Source organism: Mustela erminea, chromosome 5, assembly GCF_009829155.1.
Source record: "Mustela erminea isolate mMusErm1 chromosome 5, mMusErm1.Pri, whole genome shotgun sequence".
In the NCBI taxonomy this organism is placed as follows: Eukaryota; Metazoa; Chordata; class Mammalia; order Carnivora; family Mustelidae; genus Mustela; species Mustela erminea.
Window position 1 is genome coordinate 71552702 of NC_045618.1, and position 25695 is coordinate 71578396.

Below are 25695 nucleotides of genomic sequence, written 5' to 3' on the forward strand. Positions count from 1 at the left end.
GAAGGTCATGGCCAGTTCCCAGTACTAGAAGCATTAAAAAATGACAACTATCCAGAGCTAATTACAAACTAACTACAAAACAACCCAACTTCAGGACCGTCAAGGAAGACCCAAGAAATTATAAGCAATCTCTTGGAAGGGAGGCCTTGTACATGAAGAATAGCATACAGGGAAACTGGAAACTAGGTCTATCCTGGGAATAGTTGGGGCTCTCCAAAGAAGTCTACCTGTTAGAACCACTGATCCTGTTGAATATTTTTACTGTGATTGGGTGATTAAACTTTTCCTCTGCTTCCTCAGCATTTCACCTCTTTGTTATCTAAAATTCACTATTTTAGGGGTACACTCTGATGGCTCAGTAGGTTAAGAGTCTGCCTTCAGCACAGGTCATGATCCTGGGGTCCTGGGATAGACCCCACCTGGGGCTCCCTGCTCAGCAGAGTCTCCCTCTCCCTCTGCCCCCCCCACCCGCTCGTACACTCTAATAAAATCTTTAAAAAAATAAAATAAAATTCAGTATTTTAAAGACCATTAATTTTTTAAAATAAAGATTTCCTATTTTGGATATACTAAAAGCACATCATAAAAGTTTACAAAAATATTTAAAGAAGTTAAAGGCCTATTACACGAGTTCGCATTACTTAAAATCATGTACCATGTTCTAATAGAAACAATTCAGGAAGTTATCTAAAAACAATTTTTACAGAAAGATTTCAAATATATCAACATCTAAATAATATCCAATAGTGACTAAAATGAACTGGTACAGAATATGACACTCCAGAACTGCCTTAACCGTCTTCCTCGTCAAAATTACACAGGGTGAATAGTCAAAGGCTGAAGTTGGGGAAAGCCAGGCATCTCTGCTATAACCAGAGAAAGTTTCTGGATGCACAGGCTGGTGCATCTACTTCTTCTGATGGTCCCCATGGCTGGACTTCTGAGGAGCAGATACCATCCCACACTTGCTTCCTGCTTTATTATCCCAAACACATCCCCACAGACCTGAAGTGCCAAGGAGAATTCAAAGGGGAACGTTATGAACTCAAAAAGAGAGTCAGAAGTCCTCCTGCACTTCCTTTCCAGCTGGCAACAGTCAAGTTATCCAAACAGCAGTGCTGGAAGATGGATCCCACCCCAGGCTCTGACTAGTGCTCCTTCCTACCTCCTAGCCTGGAGCAAACCCAGACGCTTCCCTTCTCTCCCAACCCAACATCAGCACAGGCAAAGAGGACATTCAGTCCCACCATTTGTCTTTTCACTAATTTTCAGCCAGAAGTCTTAAACACTTTACATGCAAGCCCCCTGAGGCACTGTTCCCTATATAAACCTCAGTTTATCCTTCAGCTCTAAAATTCTCTAAGGAGTTTAGTTTGAGTGAACTCAAGAACTGACATGGTACTTCTCACAGGTGGTAGAGCCTGAAACCGAGACACAGACTCTTAACTGCAGACAACAAACTGACGGTGACCAGAGGGGAGGGGGGCAGGGGGCTGGGTGACACAGTGATGCGGATGAAGAAGGACGCTTGCTGTGGTGAGAACCAGGCATTGTATGGAAGTGCTGCATCATTAAATTACTTGAAACTAATATTACAATGTATTTTAATAAACTGGAATTTAAAGAAAAAGTTTAAATAAAAAAGTATAAGGTGGTAGAGCCTGTTCTAAAGGATGCGGGACAGGGCCCAGTGGCTGGAGATGGTCAGGGCCCTCCAAACAAATCCAGATGGCACCAATCCTAATCCACGGTTGGGGCTAAGACGCTCCAGAATTCTGCTTGGGAAATCCTGCCAGGACTGATTTCCCCAGCAGCTACAGGCAAGCACAGTAAAGCACAGCAAAGGCAGGTAAGACTTAGTGAATGCCATCCTTCAGGGAACCTCATATTGTGCAAGTAAAAATGTGGGATTCTACTCTACTGAACTGAAGTGGAGTAAATCCTGGCGCCATGTATAAGTGCAACAAATGACAGAAATATTCCTGTTAGACTGAAGTATACTAACATAGCCAGGAATGCAAGTCTATATAGACACAGGAACAGCAGCCCAGTTTTGAAGGAATTGTCTTCCAACAATTCAAAACTAATTGTAAATAACTGTAATTGTTTTTAAAACTCATTGACTAATTTTTTCATACTAATAAGCCAGTTCCCAGAGTTTATTTAACACAAAACATACCTAAGAATATATATAAATACAAGTGTCTTCAAGTATGAGAGGCCAACACCAAGAATGTCAAAGGGTTCCAGGGAAATATATTCAGAATCTCAATCATGGGAAATCCTATCCTGGAGGGCAACCTGGGGCTATGCTGGATCCAAGTCACCCATGGTCCCATAAACAGAGAACAAGGACCTCGAACAGGTAAAGGCAGGGTTGCCACGGTGGGGAACGCAGGATCGGTGAGGGAGAACTGGGAGAGGAACCAGACCACTGGGCACCACCTTCTAAGTAATCCTCAGCAGGTCACTTCCTCCACCTAAGAAAGCTGAGGACTGGCCTTCCTTTCCATTGTCTTTATGTTTCTTTCTACTTGGGTCTTTCCTTTTTCCAGTTTCTCCTCTTCCCATTTTTCTACCTTTCAATTTATTTAGGTTTTCTAAAGTTGTTTATTGCTTACAAAAGTAAGAGAGGATAAAAAAGCTACTTTTTCCCTTTCTTGTAACTTAGACCCTGTTGGGGAAGGGAAACAAGCATTTCCTGCTCAGATACTACATGTCACTGTGCTACCCACTTTTGTACCTGTTATTTATTATCATCCAACAACTCTGCAGGCAGCAAGCATAAATGCCACTGAAGAGATGAGAGAACAGACATAGAAATGTGAGCTGTCTTGATCAAGACTATACAAGTGGCCAAGAGTCAATAATCCAGTTGATTATAATCCAGACTCATGCCCTCCCACCCCCCACCGCCCCCCATCACAGAAAGCTCTGCTGATAATGGCAGTTCTCTAGGAACTTAGACTCTGCAAGTTCCCCAGCATCTCACCCAGGCTCCTGCTGTCTGGATGGGGCTTAGCGTATAAACAGCTAGGAGGCATCCAAAAGAGGCATTTGTAAGTCAGGAGGTTACAGGTTTTCCCAGCCTAGAAGGCGGCTACATGATGGATCACATTTAAAAATCTTATTTCCAGGGCGCCTGGGTGGCTCAGCTAAGCCTCTGCCTTCGGCTCAGGTCACAGTCCCAGGGTCCTGGGATCGAAGCCCGCATCGGACTCTCTGCTTACCAGGGAGCCTGCTTCCCCCTCCCCCTCTGCCTATCTCTCTGTGTACTTATGACCTCTCTCTCTGTGAAATAAATAAAATCTTTTAAAAAATAAATAAATAAAAATCTCATTTCTGAGAATACTAGAGAGAAACAGAAGTTCCATGGCAAATCTCAATTTTCATTCACAGTTTCCGCTTGCCAAGAAATAAAATAACATCTGCTTAGATGAGGCTTCCCGTTTGCCAACAGTGCCACACACTATAAACCCATCATTAAGATGCTTCCTATATAATTTAAAACAAATATGTTGCAGAATAATAAGACAATTTCTGTCCAGTTATCTTCCACAGCACGCCACTTCAAACAAAGACTGGGAAATATTAAATATTGTGACTAACAAACAATAATGCAACATAGAACTCTGCTTCACATAAGAGCCTCACAGAAGTTTATAGTTCACAGAAAACCAAAACGATCAAAATACATTAAGACCACACATGTAACAGAAATGCAACATCTATATGCCCTTCAATATGACAAAACAATTCCTCCCTCCCACTGAAAATAATTAACAAGAACGGGAAAATATAAACAACTCAATGTGATGGCAAGAAAATAAGGCATAATTACAGGCCAAAACTCAAGTTCATGAAACCAAGAGATAAGTAGAACACTAACACTTCACCAAACTGTGAACATCAGCTTTGGTTTTTATGCTCCATGGGTGCTGAGTACAGAAGCAAACGCCAGTTGGAGCGCTTTAATAGCAGACCCCAAAGGACTACACCTTTAGTATAAAGGCAAACCAGAAATAAGCCCAGGCCCACTTCTTTGAGGCAATGATCTGTGGATTTTTTTGGTAAAGGGCCAGATAATAAATGTCTTAGGCTTTGGTAAGACACACAGTTTCTGTTTTAACTATTCAACTCTGCCCCTGTAGCAAAAAACATTCATAGATAACACATAAATGAATAAACATGCCTGGTTTCTAACAAAACTTAATTTAAAAAAATGTTTGGCAGGTTAGTGAGCTGTCATTGGCCACGAACAAGTTTGTATGAGCCAAGCGTAACGTAGAGAGCTGCTGAATCAATACGTTCCATACTTGAAACTAATGGAACATGGTGTGTCAGCTGTATACTTCAATTTAAAACAAAAAGTTGGGGTGCTCAATTTTCTCATATACACAAGTTTGTGTGTAATTGAATTATTTGAAGAATGAACAGGATTTTGGAGAAAAAAAAATAACCTAGAACCAAGTAATATGAGAAAGCTGCTTCCACAGAATGAGAGTTAAAGTCACTGGCTGGATCACAGGATATCTGTCATCATTACAAAACAGAAAAAATTAATCTGTTCTAGGAAAATTCATAACCTCAAGTCAGAATTCTCACTTCCAGGTAATCGAAAAAGACCTCATTCCAGATAATCTAAAAAGACCTCATTTAAAGTATACTTTAAAGTGATCCCAGGTAGCTGGGGTGCCAGCGTCTGACTCTTGAATTGGGCTCAGGTCATCATCTCTGGATTGTGGGATCTAGACCTGCCTTGAGCTCTGTGCTGGGTGTGGAGCCTGCCTTAGATTCTCTCACTTCCTCTGCACTCCCCACTCCCTCTCTTAAATACATACATACATACATACATAACATAAAGTGATCCTAGGTGGCTGATATTCAATGTACCTAGCAGAGGCAAATATAAATCTTCTTTATGGGAATGCATCAATCTAGACACCTCAAAAATCCCCTTTGACCTCAGCTAAGTAAATCAATCACTTAATCCCAGGACACCAAGAGAAATAAGTCATCAGGAAATAGAGCCAGTAAATGGGCAATAAAATCACACATGTAAAGATTTCAGACACTGGAATTATCAGACATAAAAGACTATATACACAGGTTTTTAAAGACCTAAAAAGGAAAAACTGGAAATATGAGTTAGGGTAGAGTTTTTAAAATGACCAATTTGAAAAAGAAACTACAACTAAGCATTTTGTAAATGGCCAATTTGAGAAAGAAACTAAACCTCTACAGATGAAAACTAAAAATAAAAATTCAATGAAAGAGATTAACAACACGAGACACAGGTGAAGACAGGGCCAGTGAACCAAAAGAGGGCTCTAAAGAAATACCACAGAATGCAGAGACAAACACAAGAAAATATGAAAGACAGTTTGAGAGTTGTAGAGAACAGAGAAGGAACCACAGGCATTTAATCAGTTTCATAAAGAAAGGACAGAAAAAATGGTACAGAATATCTGAAAAATTGACAACCGAGAAATTTTCAGAACTAATGATGAATTCACATTCAGAAACAAATCCCAAACAGAAAAATAAAAGGAAATACCAAAGAGATGTCACAATACAATTCAAGAACATCAAAGGTAAAAAGAGATCTAAAAAGACTCAACTAAAAGAAGTCCTGGGGATGTAAGGAATAGCATGGTGACTATAGTTAAAAATACATTATTGAATATTTGAAAGTTGCTAATAGCATAGGCCTAAAAAAGGACCTTAAAAGTTCCTACCACAAGAAAAAAAGTTTGTAACTATGTCTGATGAATGTTAACTAGATTTACTGTGGTGATCATTATGCGATATATACAATTATTAACACAATCATTATACTGGACATCTAAAACTAATGTTACATGTCAACTACACCTCAAAAAAAAGACTTAAAATTTCTCAGCACCTGTATTCTTATCATTTGGAAAGGATACTATTAAAAACATAAATTAAAATATTTTAAAATTACTTTGAAATAATTTTTTATTATTTTGATAAAATTTAATTTAATTAATACTACTCCAATACTATTTTATCTAAAGAAAAAAAAGATTTTTCTACCGTAAGAACTGTTTCTATAATTAAAAAATAAATATTGCAAATAAACAAAAACAAAAGAAAGAGAGAAGACATAAACCCCCTGATCTACCCCCACTGAATGATTTCTAGTTTCTAGTCAAGCCTTGGTAGCTCAGGACCCCGATGTTTCCCCACAAGCCTTTCCATCCCCCTAGGATGCCCACCGGGCCAGTGTGCCCTACAAGCTAACACTTTCTTCCATACCCAGTGAGAGGTCTCCTCTGAGCAGCCTTGCAACCTCCGCCTGAGCACAGGGGTCAGACCCTCCTCTGGCTGCTCCTGCTCCTGTCACTGCCTCTATTTCACTGACTTTCAGCAAAGCAGACAGACATCTGTCTGTGCCTCTGGGCGGGAGTGGACTCAAGGACACAGGGTAAACCCCTAGCATTGAATACATTTGTTTTTACCTCATCACTGGTCAGTTTCTTGGCTTTGAGTAATCTTTGAGCCTTATCTTCTTCTGATCCCTCATCACTGTCTGACGAATAGATTCTGGCTCGTTCCTCTGAAAGCAAAGGAATTATTTGTGAGTAACTTTCAAAGATGGTGATCTGTTCATTTCTGGATTTTTCTTCTGATGATTATCTTTAGTTCCTTCTGTACCTTTTCCCAGAAGAAACAAATCCCTAAAAATTTTCTGATTTAAAAATAAATGTAAGATTAGTATGCTGAAGTGAAGTACTTACCCTCTCAAAATACAAGAATGGTTCATCTGACCAGTTTTAAGTATGAAAAAGGCTGTGTGCAAGGTCACTAGAAACACAAACACCAGTAACTCTTCCAGAACAAGCTACTGACACCCAAGTCATTCTTCATGGGGGATAACTGTTAATTCCAAAATAAGCTTTGAAGATAAAAAACAAGCAGTGGCTTCCCAGTCCTGTAAAGACCATTTGTTGCCAGATGGACATTTCCAAAGGAGATGGGACATGAGTAACAGTCTACACGGATGTCCCAGCCCTGGTGAAACTCAGGATGGAATCGAGCACAGCTGACTTTAGACCAACCCATTGGCAAGTGAACCCGGAATCTTCCCTGGGACTTAATGAACATTAATGAACCGGTCAGGCTTTTAATCTCTGGAGAACTGAATATTATCTCTCTCTCTACCTAAAAGCATCCTCAATATTTTTGTTTTTATTCAGTTTTTATGTGGTTTATTTCCACAATTAATCTCTACTGTGGGAAATCAGCACTAACAAAAAAATTGTCTCTGTACTGTAGGGCCAAAATAAGTTAACAGGCAGGCAAGAAGGGTGTGATAGCTCCCGAGAACAAATGCAGTCACTGCAAGAAAAGGAGAAAAGAGTTTTATAGGATGGCACAGGGGAAATTCGAGTGTTCTTAAAATCTGTCACTCAGTAAGGACCAAACTAGGATGCATGGTCCCCCGCGGTATTACCTTACGCTGTACAGTGGTTTCCAGAGCTCTATCAGGTTAATCTAGGGAGGACTGGAGTTTCATTTTACAGATGGGGAACATGATCTGCAGAGATATGAAGACACTTGCCTGAAGCTGAGGACTGGTAAGAAGAGTCACAATGGTTTTAGGTTACGTTTATGTAGTACTCGTATGTGCCAGGCACCGGGCAAAGTACTTTATATGTATTATGTCACTTCATTCTCAAAATCACCTCACTTTCTAAGTACTACCATTATTAATAGGTTGTGTTTTTTTTTTCCTGAGGAACAGGAAGTAGGTATAATTTTCCATAAGTCATCCAACTGAAGAGCAGAAGAACTAAGAGCTGGCAGAGTCAGGTCAGGGACTAGGTCAAGCCTTCTACCCCAGCTTCCGTCTGCAGGCTGCAGGGAAATCTCTGGATGCAGTGTTGTGGTTGAGACCAATGCCTCAGGAGTCCGATGACCCTGGTTCAAGAACTGTCCACTTACCAACTCAACACTTACCATTTTGCCAATTTACCCTCTCAAAGTCTCTGTCCCCCCCCCAATAAGAACGAGACAGCAGTTCTTCCAGGCTCACCTCGAAGAATTCTGCAGTATCTAGTTCAGTAGCCCTTGAAATGCATCACTCATTAATACCGGTTTCTCAAAAATAAAAAGTCCAGGGGTGCCTGGGTGGCTCAGTTGGTGAAGTGTCCAACTATTGATTTCGGCTCAGGTTGTGATCTCAGGGTTGTGAAATCAACCCCCATGTGAGGCTCTGTGCTGGGTGTGGAGCCTGCTTAGGATTCTTTCTCTCCCCCTGCCCCTCCCACCACCAGCTCTCTCTAAAAAAAGAAATCAATAAAATATCCAGTGATGGCAGTCACAGTAGGCCAAATGCAAAGATAAATTCCTGAACCCCAAATTTATGAAATTAAACTTCTGCACACTCACCTCGAATGCCCCCTTTATATCGGTTTTTAATGGCAGCCAAGCTGATGGACTCCTCGCCTTCCTCCTCCTCATCATAGCGATCAGGTTCTAAGTAACTAGCACTCAGCCCCCGCTGGTGCTGTTTCTCTCTCATTCGGCGCTGCTGAGATTCCCGACGAATAGAAGCCCTCAAACGTTCTTCTTCTTTCTGCAAAGAAACAAATAATACACTGAACTTTAAAAAATGAGCTAGTTTACTGCCCACTTAAACTACTTTTACTAGAAAGAACCTGTAAATGCCCAGCCCAGGATAACACCTATTTCTGCAGTCCTCCCCATGCCACACCCGTTACCTCACACCGTCATCACTCAGTGCAGTTGAGCTCCAAGGCGTGAAGGGAGCACAGGCTGAAGGGGCAGAAGGCCCCCTCATGCTAACCACCCAGTCAGGTCTGGCACACACGTGGCCTCGGGAGCTGCAGTGTCCCCCCTGCTGCCAGGCAGAGCCCAGAGAGCAGCAAGCAGCCTGAGGAACCTCAGCCACGCCCAGTGGACACCTGAGGGAGGCTGTGTCTGCTGACCCGAGACAGACACCCGGTGCGCACGGGCTCCACCGAACTACAGTGGTGAGCAGATGGTCCCGTCTGGGCCCTTCCCCGCCAGAGAGCTTCCCCACAGCTCCTGATGACAGGACGGGGAGGCGCTGGTAGGGGAGGATCCCTGAGCCCCAAAGCAGAACAGTCCCACACGTCCTCCGCCTGGCCATTCACAGTGTTTACAAGGTAGAGACAGAATATGAGAGGTCAGGGATATTACAGCATTTCTTTGAATTCCCCATTTAATTGCTATTACTGCACACAACATTGCTAGACATTCTGTGCAGGGAACTTTTCATTAAAGTTGTACAGAGTATAGAAGAAAAATCACTGTTGGTACAACCGGTATTAACAACAACTAGCTCATTCCTTATGCATTTCCATGGAAACTGGGGAAGTGGGGGAGGACCTGGGGTATCTTTCAAGGTGGTCCAGAGGGTTCTTCCAATAATGCTGAGACCAGAGTCTGAAGGTTCCTGTGCTACCTTGGCTTGAGGAGAAAAGGCTAGGAAATGGGGCAAAAAGTAACGCTCCAAAGCCAATGTGCCCCCACACTACTGGGTTAGGCACTGCTATGAACCTGGTTTAATTAACCTGCCTCCATGAACAAAATATGAGAAGGAAGAGAAAGCAGAGGCCCAGGGCCAGGCCATCAGCAGAATCTAAGAGCCAGAGTGTCTTTGCCTCACTGTGCTCTGGTGCACTCGGGAATGGAATCCCATGAAGCAGGCAGGGCAATGCGTGAGATCTAGCAGGTATCAGAGAATGAAACTATTCAGCTGCATACAGCTTCTTATAGCAAGTGCTGCACGAAAGGCCAACGGAGTCAATATACACATACACCCTCATCACTGAGGGACGGTGCCCTGCACGGATGCGCACCTCACCAGCAGCTGTGGCAACTCAGAAAGGCACATTATAAACGGACCTTTGCCCGATTCTCCTTAGGCGTTCCCACTTAAACTTCTTGTCTGTATTTATTCTATTTTAGACTACATCACTAGCATTTCTACTACTTTATAACAGACACAGCTCAGTGAATCACCTCTGAAATTCTACACCAATGTTCAGATCCCTTCAGACCCCAGTTTGTTCCTGAACCATCAGGATCTGGTGAGTGAAACCCGAGCCCTCGCCGTCTGTTTTGTGACCATCACCCCATCACTCTTGCTTGGCAAATGCTTCGGGAACTGATCTGGCTCCCTGCCCACGCCAGTGTGAGGGGAAAAAAGGTGGCTAAGGGATGAGAAACAAAGACTTGGGAAATGCTATTCTTAACATACAGCTATACCTCATTTTATTGCACTTTGCAGATACCGTGTTTTGTTTTTTTACAAATTGAAGGTTTGTGGCAATGCAGCACCAAGCAGGTCCATACACATAATTTTTCCAGCAGCATCTGCTGTGTTTCTGTATATTTTGGTAATTCTTGCAATATTTCAAATTTTTTTATTATTCTCTTTGTTATGGTGATCTGTGATGAGTGGTCATGACTTGAAAAGCTCAGATGATGGTTAGCAAAAAAGCTGTAAACTAAGATATGTACTTTTTTTAGACATAATGCTATTGCACACCATGTTATAAATATGTTTTATATGTACTGAGAAACAAAAAAATTCATTTGATTCTACTTTACTGCAATATTCACTTCACTGCAGAGGTCTGGAACCAAACCTGCAGTTTCTCTGAGGCATGACTGTACCAAAAATCTCAAGATAATGCACAGCAAACAAACCTTAATCATCTCTGTGCGCTGACATTCAGGATCACGACCAGCCATCGGTAAGATTCTAATCTTCTGTGTCTTTGAGCATCTATCCGCAAGTGACAGGGTCATCTTTCTGTGTGTGGCACTGTCTGTAGAGTGAGGTCTGCAAGAAATGAACAAAAATGTCTGTTTACCAGATTTATCTGTGAGTCAGTCACATCATCAACATCACCAAAACGAGAGACCAGACACCATTTCCTATTCTCCAGCAAAAAATAGGCAAGGACGCTCAACTGCATATACTAGGTGAGGGCCTGCAAACCTTCTTCATCCTGTGGCTAACTGGAACATTCTTATCTTATAAGTGAAAAACAAAAGCTGGAGTAAAAGTCTTTATATGGCACGATCACCCTCCAGAATCAGTAAATACATGGTTGAAGGAGCATTTACTGAAAACTAAGTGCCAAGCAAAGTGCTCCACGTTTTACAAGTGAAATGACTTCACTGTCACAGCTACTCTATAATTATTCCATTTTATGTATGTAAATGAGCAGAGAGGATAAGAAAGTTGCACAGGGTCACACAAAGGGAAGTAAGATAGAAATATGGGTCTATCTGATTCCGAAAGCCTCTACTTCTGACCACTACAATCCTCAAAAAGCTAAGTCATAACCAAGATCACTGAAGATAAACATTACCCAAGGAGGACGATTGGCTTCGAATCAAGAAAAAGAAAATAAAAACATCTCAGTGTAGTGCTTACCCGTCTGAAGACACATCCCTGCAGAGCTACTGGTGCTACAGCCTCAAGAATGGGATGACCCCAGCCTCCACACCCATCTCACTGCCTTTCCTCTGACTGCATGCACACTACCAACCTCCAGCTACCAGTTAGTCTTCCAGATCAATTTAATTTAACAACAACAACAAAAAAAGACATGCTGACCCCCAAGTATTCTAGGCCTCCTGGCAGTTATAGTCATCACTGGAATTAATAAATTAACACTGTGGTTTACAAAACAGTCTCTTCTAAAAGTTTTCTCATCATGACCTAGTTCCCTGTGAAACAGCAACTTTTAGTGCACTTGACAGAACAGCATCTGAGCCTTCAGAGCTGAGAACCAGACACTAGTCCTTGGTGAACTATATGGACGGTCATGTCAAATCAGGAATCAAGTATTTTGGACAGTATCTATATTCACTGTTTTTACTGTAAAAACAGTAGTTTCTAATAGTTACCTGAATGTGAGTTTGGTTTTAAAAACGGCTTGTCCCTGTAGACCAGTACCTTGTCTTATAAAAAGATGGTTGTGATCTCCCTGTAGTGGAGCTTTGTAAACATCAAATACTTCATTGCCTAAATGCAGAGACATGCTGAAAAGAAGGAACACTTCACACGTTAAAGTCATAAAGCTTTATTCTACCATTTCACTTTACTTAAATTGTGACTCAACTGCTACTTTCTCTCCTTTCAGAGTTCAGAAGGAGAGGAAAAAAGGAGACATGATATATATAAGGAACCACCTACACAGAGTAACATACATTGTATGTTTCTGGTTTAGGAACAAAGCCTGCCGAGAAGGAAAGCATGCTCTAATGGGTACTCAGTCTCTACCACTTCCCCAGGGAAAGGTAGTTTTTCTAACTTGTTATCTTACAGTGAGCAGCTGGCAATGGGCAGGAGAGCTGGTATAACATTTCCAAACTATTATGCTGTGGCCGGAGAGGATGACCACATTTTTGGCCTATTTCTAATGTCTTTCACCAGCCTGTCCAACATTCAACTACCTATTTACTTCTCTCAGGTCTTCTGTGCAATGCCAGAGACCAAGCAGTGGAAACCCTTTAATAAGAGGTATCCCCCAAATAAGGTTTCTTCTGAAGTTTCACCTCTCCTAGCCACATTCCAGGTATTTCAATGTTTTTCATGGCATTTTGAGTTTACCTCCCATCTGACCACTTGACGATCCGAGCGTTGCTTTCTTTGATTTCATTTCCTTCCTCATCCCGGCGTATCCTCCATCTTATTGTATTTTCTACCTGGTTCAAAACACAAATGCCTTAGAATGCTGTAGTTTAATGTATCTTTTTCCTCAAGAGACACATAATCATAGCATTTCTGTCACATACTTAGTGACAGAAAAACAGACAATACTGAAACCCCCTTGTTATAATCAACTAGAGAGGCTGAATAAATTAGCAACAGGAAAAACAATTAGCTGAACTTTTGAGCTCCTAGTGCTAGAATCACAAAGGAAGCTGAGTGCCAGAGCATTTGAACTAATGCGAAATCCATAGCAGCCCTGGGATATGTAAAGAAAGAGCTCATAGTAAAAGCTATGAGGACAGGAATAAGACTTGAGGCCACAGGAATTAGCAATTTAGACTTGAGGCTCCCTCTATAAAGAAGGTTTTTGGGGCGCCTGGGTGGCTCAGTGGGTTAAGCAGCGGCCTTAGGCTTAGGTCATGATCCCTGGGTCCTAGGTTCGAGTCCCACATCGGGTGTCCCCCACTCTGCAGGGATCCTGCTGCTTCTTCTCTGCCTGCCACTCCCCCTGCTTGTACTCTCTGTCAAATAAATAAATAAATAAAATCTTTAAAAAGAAAAAAGAAAGAAAGAAAGAAAGAGAGAAAGAAAGTAAGTAAGTTCTCCTATAAAGCTAAAAACCAAATAAATGTAGGACCAAAAGCCTTTGCCCAGGGAAATAGGGAAATTCCCCAAATACGGGGAAGGAAAAAAGCAGCACTCAAGAAGATTAAAAAGTTTTTTTTTAAAAGGTTTAGACTCTAACTTTATCTTGATTACATGTGGTAGAAATATCAGGCGGTTCTGAAAAACATTCAAGAGCTTCTAAAATGAAAACCTACTGAAATTAAAAACTCAGTGGGAATGGGGCACCTGGGTGGCTCAGTTATTTAAGCATCTGACTCCTGATTTTAGCACAGGTCATGATCTCAGGGTCCTGAGATCAAGCCCTGTGTCGGGCTCCACACAGAGCAGCGTGTCTGACTGAGATTCTCTCTCCTTCTCTCCCTGCCCTTCCCCACACCCCCTTAAATCACTCTCTCTCTAAAATAAATAAATCTTTAAATGGTAAGCTAATCACTGGACAGCAACATGCAGAAGAATCAAACTGCACCACTTTCTTACACCAAACGCAAAAATAAATTCAAAATAGATAAAAGACCTAAATGTGAGACAAGAAACCACCAAAATCCTAGAAGAGAACATGGACAGAAACCTCTCTGATCTAGGCCACAGCACTTCTTATTAGACACGTCACCAAAGGCAAGGGAAACAAAAGCAAAAAATGAACCGATGGGACCTCATCAAGACAAAAAGCTTCTGCACAGCAAAGGAAACAATTAACAAAACTGAGAAGTAGCCTACAGAATAGGAGAAGCTAACTGCAAATGACGTATCTGATACAGGGTCAGGATCCAAAATCTATTAAGGACTTACCAAACTCAACACTCAAAACACAAATAATCCAGTTAAGAAATGGACAGAGGACATGAATAGACACTTTTCTAAAAAAGACATCCAGGGACGCCTGGGTGGCTCAGTTGGTTAAGCAGCTGCCTTCGGCTCAGGTCATGATCCCAGCGTCCTGGGATCGAGTCCCACATCGGGCTCCTTGCTGGGCAGGGAGCCTGCTTCTCCCTCTGCCTCTGCCTGCCATTCTGTCTGCCTATGCTCGCTCTCTCCCCCTCTCTCTCTCTCTGATAAATAAATAAAATCTTTAAAAAATAAAAAAAAAAGACATCCAGATGGCTAACCCATGAAAAGATGCTTAAAATCACTCATCATCAGGGAAATGCATATCAAAACCACAATGGGTATCACCTCGCACCTGTCAGAATGGCTAAAATAACACAGCAAACAACAGGTGTTAACGAGGATATGGAGGAAGGGGAACCCTCTCACACTGTTGGTAGGAATGCTAATCTGCAGCCACTATGGAATACTTTTTAACTTTAAAAAGTTAAAAAAATAGAACTACCCTATGATCCAGTTATTGCACTACTAAGTAAGATACAAGGGGTATTGAAAGGGTACACACACCCTGATAATTATAGTAGCATTATCAACAACAGCCAAACTGTGGAGAAAGCCCAAATGTCCACTGACTGGTGAATCGATTAAGAAGATGCATATAGAGTCTGGGCAAGATGGCAGAGGAGTAGCGAACCAAAATGACATCAGGTGGCAGTTCAGCTAGATAGTTCTCAAACCATTCTGAACACCTACAAACTCAACAGAAGATCAAAGAGAAGAGCAGCCAATTTTAGGAACAGAAAATCGACCACTTTCTGAAAGGCAGGATATGCAGAGAAGTGAATCCAAGGTGATGGAAAGATAAGACTGTTGGGGAGGGGCCGGCTCCCGGCAAGCAGTGGCACAGTGGAGCACAAAGTCAGAACTTTTAAGTCTACTCCACTGAGAGACATTGCTGCAGAGGCTAAGTGGGGGTGGAGCCCTCATAGGGACAGTGGGGCCTCAGGTCCCACAGGGCCACAGGATCAGGGGTGTCTGAGTGTGGCAGAGCTGCCAGGTATTGGAGTGGGGAAGCTGACTACAGACACAGAGCTGAGGAGTGAGCTCTCAGCTTGGGGTTACCTTGAACTGTGATCCTAGGCACAGTCGGACCACTGCTCTTTGAGCAGCGACCCCACAAGTGGCAGACCCAGGAAGACTCACCTTCCTCCTCTGGAAGCAGTAATCTGCTGGGTTTGGAGACTCCGAATGGGCCCATGCGTCAGAGACAGAAACACTTGGTCACAGGCAGGGTGAGCCCAGAGCGTGGCCCGAGACCAGGGAGAGGGAGGGATTGATGGCTTTTTTCTGAGGGAGAACTGAGGAGCAGGCCCCGAGCTCTCGGCTACTAAGGCCAGAGATTGGGAGGCCGCCATTTTCATTCCCATCTTCCAGAGCTCTACAGAAACCGTTCAGGGAACAAAAGCTCCTGAGAGCAAACCAGAGCAGATTACGTAGCCTGGCTCCTGGCTCCTGGCACCTGGCACCGCTAAAGTTGGTGCAATTCTGCCTCAGGCAAAAACATTTGAGAATCCCCTCAGGCAAAGACATTTGAGAATCCCCGAAAGAGAACCCTCTCCCAGAAGATCAGCAAGAACATCCAGCAAGACCACGCTCACCAATCAAGGAGAACAGCAGAATTCCAGAGGAGGGGAAAGCGAAGCATGGAATTCATGGCTTTCTCCCCATGATTCTTTAGTCTTGCAAAGTTAATTAAATTTAAAAAAATTTTTTTTCTTATTCTAATTTTTTTAACTTTTCCTCTTTCGCCTTTTAACATTTTTTAGCTAGCTTACCTTAACAATACCTTTCTTTAAAAAAAATCTTTTTAAACCCTACATTATTATAGTCATATTTTGTCCTTCATTGTATTTAACCTTATTTTTTGTATATATATATATAGGGGGTTTTTTTCTTCCTAAAAAATTTTGGGATAGAATTTCTTCTAACAGATCAAAATATACCGTAAATCTAGCACAGGGCTTTGTTCTAGTCTCCAGCCTGAGCACATTCTTTCCCCCCACCTTTTTTTTTTTTTCTTTTTCCAACCAACTTATCAATTCCTTTTTTAGAATATCTTTAAAAATTTTCATCTTTACAGTCATATTCCATCCCTTCCTCACGTTTACCCTTATTTTTGTGTATACATACACACACACACATATATAAGTTTTTCTTTCTTTAAAATTTTGGGAGGTAGTTCCTTCTAAGAGACCAAAATGCACGCAAAATCAGTCTAATTTATATATATATATATATATATATATATATATACACACACACACACACACACACACACACACATATTTTCTTTTTAACCTCCTTTCTTCTCCCCCCCAGTTTGGGGTCTCCTCTGATTTGGTTAGCATACATTTTTCTGAGGTCTCTGCCACCCTTTTAGTATTTTATTCTCTCATTCATATATTCTTATCTGGATAAGATGACAAGGAGGAAAAACTCACTACAAAAAAAAGAACAAGAAGCTGTACTGACAGCTAGGGACCTAATCAATACAAACATTGATAATATGTCAGATCTAAAGTTCAGAATGACGATTCTCAAGGTGCTGGCTGGGCTTGAAAAAGGCATGGGGGATATTAGAGAAACCCTATCTGGACAAATAAAATCCCTTTCTGGAGAAATAAAAGAACTAAAATCTAACAAAGCTGAAATCAAAAAAGGAATTAATGAGGTACAATCAAGAATGGAGGCTGTACTGCTACGATAAATGAGGCTGAAGAGAGAATTAGTGATATAGAAGACCAAATGATGAGGAATAAAGTAGCTGAGCAAAAGAGAGACAAACAACAACTGGACGATAAGGGTAGAATTCGAGAGAGAAGTGATACCATAATACGAAACAATATTAGAATAATTGGGATTCCAAAAGAAGAAGAAAGAGAGAGGGGGGCAGAAGGTATATTGGAGCAAATTGTAATAGAGAATTTCCCTAATATGGCAAAGGGAACAAGCATCAAAACCTAGAAGACACAGAGAACCCACTCTCAAAATCAATAGAAATAGGTCCACACCCCATCATCTAATAGTAAAACTTACTAGTCTTAGTGACAAAGAGAAAATCCTGAAAGCAATTCAGGACAAGAAGTCTGTAACATACGATGGGAGAAATATTACATTGGCAGCAGACTTATCCACAGAGACCTGGCAGGCGAGAATGAACTGGCATGATATAGTCAGAGCACTAAAAGAGAATATGCAGCCAAGAATACTGTATCTAGCTAGGCTATCATTGAAAATAGAAGGATAGATAAAAAGCTTCCAGGACAAACAATAATTAAAAGAATTTGCAAACACCAAACCAGCCTTACAGGAAATATTGAAAGGGGTCCTCTAAGCAAAGAGAGAGCCTAAAAGTAGTAGACCAGAAAGGAAGAGAGACACTATACAGTAACAGTCACGTTACAGGCAATACAATGACACTAAATTCACATCTCTCAATAGCTACCCTGAATGTAAATGGGGTAAATGCCCCAATCAAAAGACAGAGGGTATCAGAATGGATTAAAAAAACAAAACGCATTAATATGCTGTCTGCAAGAAACTCATTTTAAACACAAAGACACTTCCAGGTTTAAAGTGAGGGGGTGGAAAACAATTTACCATGCTAATGGACATCAAAAGAAAGCTGGGGTGGCGATCCTTGTATCAGATCAATTAGATTTTAAGCCAAAGACCTTAATAAGAGATGAGGAAGGACACTATATCATGCTCAAAGGGTCTGTCCAACAAGAAGATCTAACAATTTTAAATATCGATGCCCCTAACATGGGAGCAGTAAACTATATAAACCAATTAATAACAAAATCAAAGAAACATGTCGACAATAATAAAATAATAGTAGGGGACTTTGAAACCTCCCTCACTGAAATGGACAGATCATCCAAGCAAAAGATCAACAAAGAAATAAAGGCCTTAAATGACACACTGGACCAGATGGACATCAGATATACTCAGAACATTCCATCCCAAAGCAACAGAAAACACATTCTTCTCTAGTGCACATGGAACCTTCTCCAGAATAGATCACATCCTGGCTCACAAATCAAATCTCAACTGATACCAAAAGATTAGGATCATTCCCTGCATATTTTCAGACCACAATTCTCTGAAGCTAGAACTCAATCACAAGAAGAAATTTGGAAAAAAATCAAATACATGGAGGTTAAAGAGCATCCTACTCAAGAATGAATGGATCAACCAGGAAATTAAAGAAGAACTGAAAAAATTCATGGAAACAAATGATAATGAAAACACAACTGTTCAAAATCTGTGGGACACAGCAAAGGCAGTCCTAAGAGGAAAGTATATAGCCATACAAGCCTTTCTCAAGAAACAAGAAAGGCCTCAAGTACACAACCTAACCCTACACCTATAGGAGCTGGAGAAATAACAGCAAAGAAAGCCTAAAACCAGCAGAAGAGAAATAATAAAGATCAGAGCAGAAATCAGTGAAATAGAAACTAAAAGAACAGTAGAACAAATCAACAAAACTAGGAGCTAGTTCTTTGAAAGAATTTGTAAGATTGGAAAACCCCTGGCCAGACTTATCAAAAAGAAAAGAGAAAGGACCCAAATAAATAAAATCATGAATGAGAGAGGGGAGATCAAAACCAACACCAAAGAAATACAAACAATTATAAGAACATATTATGAGCAACTATACACCAGCAAATTTGGCTATCTGGAAGAAATGGATGCGTTCCTAGAGACATATATACTACCAAAATTGAACTAGAAGAAACAGGAAACCTGAACAGACCCATAACCAGTAAGGAGATTGAAGCAGACATCAAAAATCTCCCAACAGACAAGAGCCCAGGGCCAGATGGCTTCCCAGGGGAAGTATACCAAACATTTAAAGAAGAATTAATACCTATTCTCCTGAAATTGTTCCAAAAACTAGAAATGGAAGAAAAACTGCCCAACTCACTTTATGAGGCCAGCATTACCTTGATCTCAAAACCAAACAAAGACCCCATCAAAAAGGAGAATTACATGCCAATATCCTTGATGAACACAGATGCAAAAATTCTCACCAAAATACTAGCCAATAGGATCCAACAGTACATTAAAAGGATTATTCACCATGATAAGTGGGATTTATTCCCGGGCTGTAAGGTTGGTTCAACATCCGCAAATCAATCAATGTGATACAATACATTAACAAAAGAAAGAACAAGAACCGTATGATACTCTTAGTAGATGCTGAAAAAACATTTGACAAAGTATGGCATCCTTTCTTGATCAAAACTCTTCGAAGTATAGGGACAGAAGGTACAAACCTCAATATCATCAAAGCCATCTATGAAAAACCCACAGTGAATATCATTCTCAGTGGGGAAAAACTGAGAGCTTTTCCCCTAAGGTCAGGAACACAGCAGGGATGTCGACGATCACCACTGCTATTCAACACAGTACTAGAAGTCCTAGCCCCACCAATCACACAACAAAAAAATTAAAGGCATTCAAACTGACAAGTCAAACTCTCACTCTTTGCAGATGATATGATACTCTATGTGGAAAACCCAAAAGAGTCCACTCCAAAACTGCTAGAACTTGTACAGGAATTCAGTAAAGTACCAGGATATAAAACCAATGCACAGAAATCAGCTGCATTTCTATACACCAACAATAAGACAGAAGAAAGAGAAATTAAGGAGTTGATCCCATTTACAATTGCACCCAAAACCGTAAGATACCTAGGAATAAACCTAACCACAGAGGCAAAGAATCTGTACTCAGAAAACTATTAAGTACTCATGAAGGAAATTAAGGAAGACACAAAGAAATGGAAAAACGTTCCATCTCATGGATTGGAAGAACAAATATTGTGAAAATGTCTATGCTACCTAATGCAATCTATACATTTAATGTAATCCCTATCAAAACACCATCAATTTCTTTCAAAGAAATGGAACAAATAATCCTAAACTTTATATGGAACCAGAAAAGACCTCGAATAGCCAGAGGAATGTTGAAAAAGAAAGCCAACGTTGGTGGGCACCACAATTCCAGACTTCAAGCTCTATTACAAAGTTACAATCATCAAGACAGTACGGTACTGGCACAAAAACAGACACATAGATCAATGGAACAGAACAGAGAGCCCAGAAATAGACCCTGAACTCTATGGCCAAATAATCTTCGACAAAGCAGGAAAGAATGTCCAATGGAAAAAAGTCTCTTCAACAAATGGTGTTGGGAAAATTGGACAGACACATGCAGAAAAATGAAACTGGGCCATTTCCTGACACCAGACACAAATCAGACTCAAAATGCATAAAAGACCTCAATGTGAGACAAGAATCCATCAAAATCCTTGAGGAGAACACAGGCAGCAACCTCTTCGACCTCAGCTGCAGCAACATCTTCCTAGAAACATCACCAAAGGCAAGGGAAGCTAGGGCAAAAATGAACCATTGGGACTTCATCAAGATCAAGATCATCCTTTGCACAGCAAAGGAAACAGTTAACAAAACCAAAAGACAACTGACAACAGAATGGGAGAAGACATTCACAAATAACATATCAGATAAAGGGCTAGTATCCAAAATATATAAAGAACTTATCAAACTCAACACCCAAAGAACAAAATAATCCAAACAAGAAATGGGCAGGGGACACGAACAGACATTTCTGCAAAGAAGCCACCCAGATTAACAACAGACACATGAAAAAAATGCTCAACATCACTCAGCATCAGGGAAATACAAATCAAAACCACAAGGAGATACCACCTCACACCAGTCAGAATGGCTAAAATTAGTAAGTCGGGAAATGACAGATGTTGGAGAGGATGGAGAAAGGGGAACCCTCCTACACTGTTGGTGGGAATGAATGCAAGCTGGTGCAGCCACTCTGGAAAACAGCATGGAGATTCCTCAAAAAGTTGAAAATAGAGCTACCCTATGACCCAGTAATTGCACTACTGGGTATTTACCCTAAAGATACAAATGTAGTGATCCAAAGGGGCACATGTACCAGAAAGTTTAGAGCAGCAATGTCCACACAGCCAAACTATGGGAAGAACCTAGATGTCCATCAAAAGATGAACGGATAAAGAAAATATATAGATATAAATCTTCTGTAGCCGTATATAGATAGATGTATATACATCTACGGATATATGGATATATAGATGTATATAGATAAATATACACCTATATCTATATACATCTATATATATAGATAGATATATAAAAATGTATATATATACATACACACATCTTCTTTTATATATATATATATTCTTTATACACACACACACACCTTCTTTATCCGTTCATATACAATGGAATACTATGCAGCTATCAAAAAATGATATCTTGCCATTTGCAACGACGTGGATGGAACTAGAGGGTATTATGCTAAGCGAAATCAGTCAGTCAGAGAAAGACAACTAACATATGATCTCTCCGATATGAGGAATTTGAGAGGCAGACTGGGGGCGTTGGGAGGTAGGAAAGGAAAAAATGAAACAAGATGGGATCAGGAGGGAAACAAACCATAAGAAACTCTTAATCTCACAAAACAGACTGAGTGTTGCTGGATGGGAGAGGGGCATGGAGAGGCTGGTTGGGTTATGGACATTGGGGAGGGTATGTGCTATGGTGAGTACTGTGAAGTATGTAACCCTGGTGATTCGCAGACCTGTACCCCTGGGGCAAATACTACATGTTAATAAAAATAATTTTAAAAAGAAGATACAGTATAATACACACACACATACACACACACACACTGGAGTATTATTCAGTAATCAAAAAGAATGCAATCTTGTCATTTGCAATGACATGGATGGAGCTGTAATGCTAAGTGAAATCAGTCAGATTAACACAAATACCATATTATCTTACTCATACGTGGAATTTAAGAAAGAAAACAGAAGACATATAGGAAGGGAGTAAAGAAAAAAAAGAAAGAGGGAAACAAGCCATAAGTGACTCTTAACTACAGGGAACCGAGGGTTGATGAAGGAGGTAGGTAAGAGATGGGTTAGATGGGTGAGAGGTATTAGGGAAATGGCACCTGTAATGAGCACTGTGTGCTATATGTAAGGGATGAATCACTGAAGTCTAGTCCAGAAACCAATACTGCAACAGGGTCCTACTGGTTCCCTTCCAGTTTTTTCCTTTCCTCTTTATTTCTCACTAAATAAACAACTATGGGGGCACCTGGCTGGCTCAGCTGGAAGAGCATTTGACTCCTGATCTCAAGGTTGTGAATTCCAGGCTCACAATGGGTGTAGAGATTACCAAAGAAAATAAATTAAGAAAAAAGAAAAAGAAAAAAAAGTAACAATGAAGCCAGCTGATAAAAGAAATCAATATTCATTAATTAACTGTGATACCATTATCTGAGATTATTTCAAAAGTCTGGGTAAGGTATGGTAGGGAATATAGAGGACACAAGATTGTCCAACCTGATAACCACTGAAGAGTATAATGGGTACATGAGAGTTCATTATATGGTTCTCATTATATTCGTAATGTGTTAAAATTTTCCCTAATAAAAGGATAAAAACAATCTATACTATTCCTACCTTCCCTTTCACACCAAAAAATATGCACATATAGGCCATTAGTAACTGAGAAGCCAGTTTGAAAAATGCTATTATATAAAGTGATTCAAACTATAATGATGCTATGACAGGCTACACTGCCAGGTCTTAACCCTATCGGGATGAAAGACACAGTGAAGTAGCTTTAAAGATGGAAGACCTCATAGAAATACATAAACAATACCTGGTTCCTTATTGTTTATTTATTTAAAATAAGTTTATTTATTTGTTTGTTTATTAGTACTCTCTACACCCAGTGTGGGGCTCAAACCCACGACCTTGAGATCAAGCATCACACACAATTCCAACTGAGCCAGCCAGGCACCCTGGTTCCTTATTCTTCAAAGAATTAATTACACCACCAACTGACTATCTAAGAACAGCTACCGTAGGGGCACCTGTGTGGCAGTTAGTTCAGCATCTGACTCCTGGTTTCTGCTCAGGATATGATCTCCTGGTTGTGAGACTGAGCCCCACAACAGACTCTGCACGAGGTGCCGACTCTGCCTCAGATTCATTTTTCCCCTCCTACCCCCAACCGCTCCTCGCTTGTGTTCTCTCAAAAATGAATAAATAAAATCTTTTTTTAAAAAGTAATGATCATCCTAGTCTTGGGAACATCACTCAAAAAACAAAGGGTTTTTATGCCCCAGTATTTTCTATCACATACCAAACCTTCTGTTACATATCGACCTTTTGTACTCTAAGCACCAAGGCTTTTTTTTTTAAGATTTATTTATTTATTTAAGGGGGATGGCAAGCACATGAGCAGGGGGAACGGCCGAAGGAGAAGGAGACAAGCAGACTCCCTGCTGAATAGAGAACCCAATGCAGAGCTCAATCTCAGGAATCTGAAATCATGACCTGAGCTGAAATCAAGAGTAGGATGTTTAGGGGCGCCTAGTTGGCTCAGTGGGTTAAGCCTCTGCCTTCAGCTCAGGTCATGATCTCAGGATCCTGGGACTGAGCCCCACACCACACAGGGCTTTCTGCTCGGCGGGGAGCCTGCTTCCCCCTCTCTTTCTGCCTGCCTTTCTGCCTACTTGAGATTTCTCTGTCAAATAAATAAATGAAATCGTTTAAAAAAAAAAAGAAAAAGAGTAGATGTTTAGCTGACTGAGCCACCCAGGTGCCCCTAAGCACCAAGGCTTTTGGTGACAGAAATGAGAAATGAGAAACTCATTCCTCATCTTTGATGACTATACTAGTCTGATATTATATGGCCTGAAAATAGAGATATTGATGTTGTTGCACCCTAGCAGCAGGTAAGGCAAAGATGCAAAAAATCAATAAAGAGTAAATAAATACAGAACTACATTAATTTATATAAAGGATGAGAAATAATGAAAAGCAGTAGAATACTATCAGAGGCATTAAAACAGGCATGAAAAATTCACAGTGCTAAGCCTCTATCAATAGATACACATGCTTGAAGGAAAAATATTAACAGATGAGCAAATATGGGACAAGAAGAGGCAAGGTAAAGGACAGCAAAAAAAATAACTAATAGTCTAATAACTATGCCTACTAATTCTGTGTCCTGGAACAATTTATTGGGGTCTATTTCCATTTTCTCATTTGATTTATATTTCCATTAAGAGGAACGAGTAGTGAAATTTCATTGAAAACTTTGAAGCCCACACATTTTGTATAGAAACCATCTTAAATAAGGTTCTTTAGATACCTGTAGATCTATGACACTTGAAAAGATGGAATTATTCTAAAAATTTGGCCCCTGAATTCTAAGAATGCCAGACTGCCACTTCTTAACATTCAAACACCATACACAATGTCCACTGAAAACTGAAATAATTACAGGAAATTTTTTGGATTTAAGAATTAAAAAAAAAAAAGCATAGCTGTAAATATCATACCATGAGTTCAATTGCTTCTCATTCTCTGGTGCAACTCAGTTCTAAAGTATCTGCTTAACCTTCATCCTCCTTGATTAAAGGAAGATTAGAGGCCCTTTGTGGACAGACAGTCAGTATAAGGTATCAAAGAGAAACATTAATAGGAAGGTAGTATAATAAAAAAATCTCTAATAGCCAACAAGAGCAACTGGAAGGCACTAGTAATAGATTCTCCTTTTGTATATGATTTTTTTAATCTATAGATCAAAGAACCTGAAGGATTTCCTCTTGCAGGAAGTTGCTAGAACATAACCCACAGTACATATGGAGGTAGTCATTATAAACACCAAACCACAATGCTACTTACTCTGAAGGAAGAAGCTAATAATCTTTTTAAATCATCAGAATAGTATAAAGTGAAAAAGATGATAGAAAAGTGCTATATATTTTACAGAGACCTATACAGAGAAAAAGCTATATATTGTCTTCCTAAAAACATTCTGAAAACACAATTCATTTGTTTATAAAACAAAAAACATAAAAAATCCTTTTTAAAAGTTCAAGTCTCAAGTGACTATCCCCAGGTTTTACTTCATAAAAGGAAAAACTAAATGAGTACAGCTTGGAAGAGTACCTTTAATTTTAACCTGGTTCGACCTTCTTCATCCAGCATTTCCTCATCTTCAAATTCATCTTCATAATATTGAGGGTCAAAAGGTCTACAAAATGTTTTTAAAATAAACTTACTAATCATATTTTTAAGGAATATTACAGCTATGTAACAGCTCTATTAATAGACACCATTACACTAAAAATCATAATGTAATTAAAGGTCATAATCTTACAAGATGGAATCAGGAGGGAGACAAGCCATCAGAGACTCTTAATCTCACAAAACTGAGAATTGCTGGGGAATAGAGGGAGAGGGTGGTTGGGTTATGGATACTGGGGAGGGTATGTGCTATGGTGGGTGCTGTGAAATGTGTAAGCCTGATGATTCACAGACATGTACCCCTGGGGCA

The 25695-nt window shown here is 40.3% G+C and overlaps 1 protein-coding gene across 1 annotated transcript in view; it reads right to left on the minus strand.

Annotated features, from left to right (window-relative positions):
• Positions 1-25695, minus strand: part of LEO1 (LEO1 homolog, Paf1/RNA polymerase II complex component) — a 45511-nt gene that overhangs the window by 1302 nt on the left and 18514 nt on the right. The window contains exons 6-11 of the mRNA XM_032343743.1: positions 25308-25392; positions 12647-12741; positions 11941-12075; positions 10729-10864; positions 8419-8605; positions 6486-6583 (exon numbers count right to left, since the gene is read on the minus strand). Coding sequence (XP_032199634.1) covers positions 6486-6583; positions 8419-8605; positions 10729-10864; positions 11941-12075; positions 12647-12741; positions 25308-25392 — 736 coding nt within the window. The remainder of the gene's footprint in view (positions 1-6485; positions 6584-8418; positions 8606-10728; positions 10865-11940; positions 12076-12646; positions 12742-25307; positions 25393-25695) is intronic.